At 40.5% G+C, this 7,203-nt stretch overlaps 1 protein-coding gene across 1 annotated transcript; it reads right to left on the reverse strand.

Moving 5' to 3' along the window:
• Positions 1–509: 509 nt before the first annotated feature.
• On the reverse strand, positions 510–1,112 carry LOC147459964 (uncharacterized). Its single transcript, XM_086511656.1, has one exon. It carries the CDS (start codon positions 1,110–1,112, stop codon positions 510–512), a length of 603 nt encoding a protein of 200 aa, XP_086367782.1.
• Between the last annotated feature and the right edge of the window lie 6,091 nt (positions 1,113–7,203).

The raw sequence follows: 7,203 nt of genomic DNA on the forward strand, positions 1-7,203 counted from the left end.
AGGTTTGTTTAGATGTAGCTAATGATGACCTTATGTAGTTGTTGGATGATGCTCTAATTGATTTTAAGCCTCTACAAGATAGAGAATTATTTTTTGATGCAGAACTGTAACGACAAGCCAGTAGAGCACTTCAAGCACTGCAGTTATTAATCATAAACTCCCATCTGTTCTCAATTTAAACATACATTATTAGCATCATTAAGGCATCTATTGGCCCTTTTAAGCCACGTATGGCATACTTGGCATGTTAGCCCTGATCACTGCTCAATAAATGTGTAGGCTTCAAAGAAGCTTAACTTGCATTTCTTTGCTCTTTTTCCCATCATGGAAGCGAAGCGGCACGACATCCACCCCTCTGATCCTACACATCCTCCGGCATGTGCCAACCATCTTTCCTTTTAATTTGCATCATCAAAAGCTTCATCAAACACATTGTCAGATGCATACATATCATCATCATTTCTTGGCTGTTGATCTAAGGTTTGATCCTGAAAACTAAACTGACCTTCCTATTTCTTGAACAGTTTAATCCTTTTCCCTGCAATAGGTGCTCTAAGCTTAGTGCCATCGAGCTCACATAGTTTATATGTTTCATTGTCATAAACATGAAGTACTTCATATGGTCCAAATGACTGCTTGACCATCTTTTGCATAGTAGTGTATTGGTTTTCCAAGCTAGTGTCAAACACAAGTACCCAATCTCCATCCTTGATAGCATAAGGCCGTAGCCTATGCTTCTCATCAAATGTTTCTTTATTCTTCAACCTTGCCTCCTTGAGCTTTTCTTTGGCCTGCTCTATATCTTCGTGACGCCTCTCAAGTTGGCAAATATGTAGAGCAATAAAATCTTCTATAGACATATCTACTTCCCATGGCATTATAGTCCAACACATAACTACCTCCTCTATGGGCACAATGGGTTTCTGCCCATGCATCAATTCAAATGGCATATAACCTCTAAGTGAACTATGTGTAGTGCGATCAATGCATAAAGCAAAAGGTAGTAGCTTAGGCCAATCAGCAATATGTCCTTGACATGATTTTGCTAAAGCCTTAACAATACATGGATGCCCTCTTTCACTTTTCCCATTACCCTCTGGATTGTCTGCCATACTAAGACCCAGTTAGATGCCCAAAAGAGCAAAGAACTCACAAACTTCATCTGCATCTAGCTCTCCTCTGTCAATAGTGATTTTGCCAACACAGTCATACATGGAAATTACATCTTAAAGCAAAAAATTGCATACAACACTTGTAGCCTTTTTACACAAAGCTCTTCCTTCAACCTCATTTAGTGAGATCTTCTCTAGCAAGAACAATATACCTCATCTGCCAAACACCCACTGGCATTGTAATCAAATCTACGTCCCAATAGCTAGTGGATAAGTAGGATGTAATCCGTCTCGATGCCGTACATTAGCATATTGCTCGCATACTAAGCATGTCTCCAAAAATTGAGCAACATATTTGTACATTCCCTTCCACTAGTAACGGTTCTTAATTCTGACAAACGTTTCCCATACCCCTCTATGTCTGGCCCATAAGCTTTCATGAAACTCTTTAATCATCTATTGTTGAGTTGCTTTATCACAAACAACCCTTTGTGGTACCCCTCTTGAACTCTTTGGCTGCTTCCACACGTGACTATCCTTGAAAAAATATCTATAAGCCTTTTTCTTGATCCTCTTGTAATCTTAATTACTCCATCCCTCTTGCTTGGTAAGAGTGCTTAGGTAACGACAGATCAAAAGCCATTCTCCATCATACATCTCTTCAAAACACACTTCAAAAACACGAGCATGAGTACCACAACTTGCATCTAAATTAGAAGAGGTGTAGAACTTTAAGCCCACATCATCACTAGTGATAAGCATATCCTCTTCATCTTCATATCTAGCCCTTGACAACATATCTCTATACAGGGTTAAATATACCTGCAATGTGACAAAACTCTGGGTTAAGAGACCTAATAAAGGCTATCCATTGCACATTTGCAATCATCCCTATCAATGGTAAAAAATTTGCAATCATCCCTATCAATGGTAATAAATTTGTCTCTACCACAACTGAAGCACCAATGAAATATTCCTTGTCAGACCTCAGGGGAACAGCTATTCCCCAAAGTTAACTCTTGACTTGTGGGTAACCTCTTTGACTTGCATTAAGCACTTTTTCTCCAAAACAGACTGCATACTTGTGACCATCCTAATCCTTTTGAACTATAGCCCAATCAATACTTGTTGGGCTAGTGTCAACAGTTATGATCACTGGCCTTCCACACTTATAGTCAACCTTTCTCAAGGTAGGATCCTCAAGAAGCATTGTTTTCAATTCTAATGGCCGTTATATGAGCTTCTTCCCATACAAACATTTTACCCTTCCTTAGCAATTGATAAAGCACCTCTACAACATGAGAAAAGTGCGGCAACCAAATACGATAAAATACACATGCACCCAAAAATCTCCAAACCTCAATGATCGGTGTGCATGTTTCTTTTCATATTATGTATAGCTTCAACTTTAGCCGCGGACTTGATCGTCTTCCATCTGGCCCACACATATGTCCCACAATTAAAACTTCTTTAGCACCAAAAATTGTTTTTGGTCCTAAAAGTGTCAAGTTAACTTCTTCAAGCCTAGATTAAATGGCATCACACTCAGCAATATGATGGGCAACAAACTGTCGGCACCCCTTCTAGTTTTGTACCTCATCTTTGAACCCTTGTTCACATCCCTTGATTAGCAGATTATCAATGAAAGGCATAGTAACATGAGGAATAAAATCCCTTTGCACCTTATTCATACCATTCATCATACGAGCTACAAAGTTAGTAGCACCCTATGGTAGAGTGCACATCCTTACTAAACCAAGAGGTTTATGCATTGTAGTAAGATCCCTGCTCTCCAAAGCAAGCTAAAACTGATCATATCCTGAGTAACGATCACCCATAGAGTAGATGGATCTCCTTGCAAAGGCTTCAACAAACTCGACCACTATTGGAACTGTACCCACATTGCGGATTGTTACCTTATTGACTGGTTGCATATCCTGAATGAACCTTAGGGTTCCGTTCTTCTTTTGAACAGTAAACCACTGATTGGAGTATGGTGCACATGATGGTTCCAAAATTCCCATCCTTATCTTCTCATTTAACAAATCAATGAGCTTTGGGTATCGGAATAGGATGTAAACTCCATGGCATATGAGGGTCAATAAATATAACCATATGAGAAACAACATTTGGATCTGCACATCCAATCTCACCTGGATCAAAAGAAAGGCTTTACCATGATTCCCAAGCATCTCTCAAAAGCACTTGATCTCCTCTTCAGTAAGTATATCCTCCTCTCCAATTTTCAACTGCTTCAATGTCTCTTCAGTAAACTTATGCCCAATGTGTTGACCGCTGGGTCAACAACACAACATAACTCAAGTTTCGTACCAAAGTCTTATCTTTTGCGAGTTATGAAATGCTGCGGATTATGGCTATAGACGTCATTTGTAATGAGTAGTTATTCTAGTTTCAGAAGCCGGGGTGCAATGGCACTTCCAGATTGTAAATACAAAGCCATTTGACCTTTTCAACTCCATTTTTGGTTAAACCTAAGGTAGCCTTAGTATATAAGGTACCTAGGTCATTTTGTAAAAAAGACTTTTTATCATAATCAAAACTTAGCGCTACCGTCTACTGTGTGTGAGAGAGAAAGAGAGTGAGTGTGAGCTTCATCCTCTTGCTACGCCCTGCTTGCTCAACACATTGGAGATCCGACTGCACCATTGCGGTAGGCTCGAGGAGATCTACGCGACAACGCCAAGCATTCCCCGCGAGACGAAGCGCACACGTCGACGCATCTACGAGCTATTTGTGGCTGTAAGTGTATCAAACGATGTCTGTTTTCTATGTGCTAGTAGTCTATAGAATCGTGGCGACATAAGCTACGCATAGGTACTCATATATTTCAGTTTCGGGCACTTTCAAAATTCGGCTCTGTCATCCTACGCGTTTTTCGCAGATGGGTTTTGAGTGAGGATTTTGAGTGTAGAAGCTTAGGGACAGGTGTATCCTAGTGAGGGGATGGTGTTCCTTAAGTTTCGTAAGAATCTGGCATGATTAGGTGAGTTACCTTCCGCATGTGTGTATGTGGCTAGGGGGTGTAGTTGAGAGCAGTGAGGTTCTTGATTGTGGTTTAGTTGGCCTTCCTGAGTGTTGTATGTGTAGGATGGTCTCAGCCTGACAAGCTTAAGAGATTTCCTCTGTGTGCCTATCGTGTCATCCGTGTCCCTGATTGACATTATGTTGATCTAGGTAGTGTTTGCATGCACTTCATGGGTGTGTGAGTAGCTTCCCGTCCAACATTGGCGCCGTTGTCAGGGACACAAGGACCTAAGTAGGTTTCCTACTAACACTCGTGTGATGGTTGCTTGATTTAGTTTCGGCTAAAGAAAGCGTTTTTCTCAAGTGGATCCGAAAGAGGATATTTCGCGATCAAGTGGATAGCCAGGAAGCGTGTGTCTTGCCGAGGGTCTGCGACTAGATAGGTTTAGTTAGGATCTGTGGATTAGAGTAGTTGTTGGTGGTCGAGTGATTTGTGAGGTGATAAAAGCGTTTACTAGTCCGTGTGTGGCAGTGAAGCGTTTTTCTACTCATAGATGCAAAACCCCATATGATTTGTAGGAGTAGCTTTAGGTAAGTGATTCGATTCTGATCTAGAGCTATTCAGCATTGAATTATTTGCTAAAGTGCTTGATTGCATTTGAAATCACAGAAAAGTGGGCTTTTGAGGGTAAAAATGCATTAAACAAGCTTTTGTGGATATTTTTGTATGACTGACTGATGCTGTGCATATAAAACAGCATATGCAAGGGTTCTGTGAAGAAAACTTGCAATTCTGTAAACATAGACATCCTACGCGTAGGATGTCTCAAGGGGGTTCTGGAGACCAAATTTGAAAATTCTGACTGCACCAGTGGGTTCAGAGGGTAGGTTTTACCCTAGTAACATATTGACTTGGGTGTTTTTCCCTATTTTTGTTGACCAAAAGCCAAAAGGCGGGGTCAGAAAACGTAAAATTTCAGACAAGGCTTAAATTGAGTGATTTTTGCATGTTTTTGCAATTGTGAAGCATACTTGCACTTGCTGAGAGCATAAGGAAGCATCAGGGACACTTCAGTCTGAAAAAATCAGCAGTAGACATCCTACGCGTAGGATGTCTACAGGGTGATCTGGGCATTTTTTTGAAAATCTGAGGTTACTAGTGTGTTTAGAAGGTAGGTTTTACCCTATTTTCACCTGGAAAGTGGAAATTTGACCAAATTTTGACAGATCAAAGCCAAAAGACGAGAATTGCCAGACATCCTACCCAAATTGTGTCCAAGGCCTAATTTTGAGACCAAACCATAGGATGACTCCATAGGCATGTTCTAAATGTTGTATTGAGTGACTGAAAGGGGTTTCACCTCATTTGGGTGAGAAAATTGGGTTCAAAGCGGACTTTAACACTTTTGACTGAAAAAGGCAAGAACAACTAAAATTTGGGTCTTTTGAGATCCAAACTCAAATCTAAGCATACCACTGGGTTACTGACATCAAGGGGAAGCTGTGGGACAAGTCTGGGGTCAAACAGGCCAAAAAGACATCCTACACGTAGAATGTCATATGTGTGATTTTGCACTCCAAACTTAATTTTGAGCATACCATAGTGATCAGCACCTTAAGGAGAGTCTGTGATTCAAATTTGGGGTAATTCTGAGCAGTTAGACAGCCTACGCGTAGGATCTCTAGGGCATAATTCTGAAACCAAAATTTTACTGTGACCATACCATGCTGTCATATAGCCTTATGCAAGCCTCCTAGTCAATTTTGGTCCAAATTGGAGTTGATTTGACTTAGGAATTCATCAGAACAGACATCAGGCTTTTGGAACAGATTCTTGATCATTTGACCAACCTATAGGTGTCAAAATCAAAAAGTAAAAATAGCTGTGAGTTTAGCACATCAAGGGGAAGCTACAGTGCAAGTTTGAGCTGAAACAGAGCAAAAAAAAATCCTACGCGTAGGATGTCTCTAGCTTGATTTAGGACTCCAAACCAACTTATGAGCACACCACTGTGATCAGCACATCAAGGAGAAGCTAGGTGAAAATTTCAAGTCATTTTGAGCAAAAAGACATCCTACGCGTAGTATGTCTCAAGGCCATTTTTAGGTCCAAATTAAAATCTGAGCATACCATTGTGTTGCTGGACTTAAGGGGAGTCTCTGGACCAAATTTTGTTAAATTCTGAGCATAAATACATACTACGCGTAGGATGTCTCTAGGCCAGTTTTAGGGTCCAACTGTGCTTTTAACCACACAGAAGTGTTCACAGTGTCACAGAGATCCCAAATCTTCTTCCATTCTAAAACTGCATTTCACTGTTTTGGCCATAACTTTCACAAACAGTATCGGATCGGAAAAGTTTTTATATCAAAACGTAGCTTGAGAGTGGCTCTACAGATCTGAGAGCAAAACTTGAAATGTATGCCTATGGCAACCATTTAGTTCAACTTTGAAAAAAACATCGTTTGAGGCCTCAAAATTCATCCGGAAGTCAGGGGTGTCTAGAAGCGACAATTTGCGAGAATTGTGACGAAACGGTTGCGGTTTTGGACATAGTTTTGACTTTTTCCTAGCCAAAGCACTTGAACACAGTGGACTAAGTCTACTTAAACCAAGAAAAAGCTCTTAAGCCCAGAAATCATGTCTACCCTAGATTCAAACGCAACTTACACAAGCTTGGAGATCCCGACGATAGAGGAATATCCTCTCACTTTGGATCTTCCAAACTTGCAATTGATAAAGACCCATCTTGTTGAGAGAGTTTGGATGATTAGTCATGAGAGTGAAGGACTATATAGATACATTGACGACAATGAGGTCAATCTTTATAGGTGCTCAGATCCATACCTAGAAGAGATAACGGATTACAAGCTCTTATATGTCTACACATACGGAGTCGACTGTCAATGGAGATCTATAGTTGTCGACAAATATGGACGCGAATACAGAGTTGTAGAAAGCACAAATCCACAAACTGTACTAGAAAGAGGTGGATATTTGGTCAATGAAGGACCAAAAATTCCTCCACCAAACACGAGAATTCCTATAGGAATTCCAGGAAGTGAGCCACCAGGATTCCCTTTTGGGTAAACAAAAAATACTCCG

This window comes from Adiantum capillus-veneris, chromosome 4 (genome assembly GCF_014529385.1).
Source record: "Adiantum capillus-veneris isolate H3 chromosome 4, ASM1452938v2, whole genome shotgun sequence".
In the NCBI taxonomy this organism is placed as follows: domain Eukaryota; kingdom Viridiplantae; phylum Streptophyta; class Polypodiopsida; order Polypodiales; family Pteridaceae; genus Adiantum; species Adiantum capillus-veneris.

Excerpts from the sequence above, each read along its gene's own strand:
- LOC147459964 (XM_086511656.1), bottom strand. The coding sequence starts at position 1,112 with ATGGCAGACAATCCAGAGGGTAATGGGAAAAGTGAAAGAGGGCATCCA.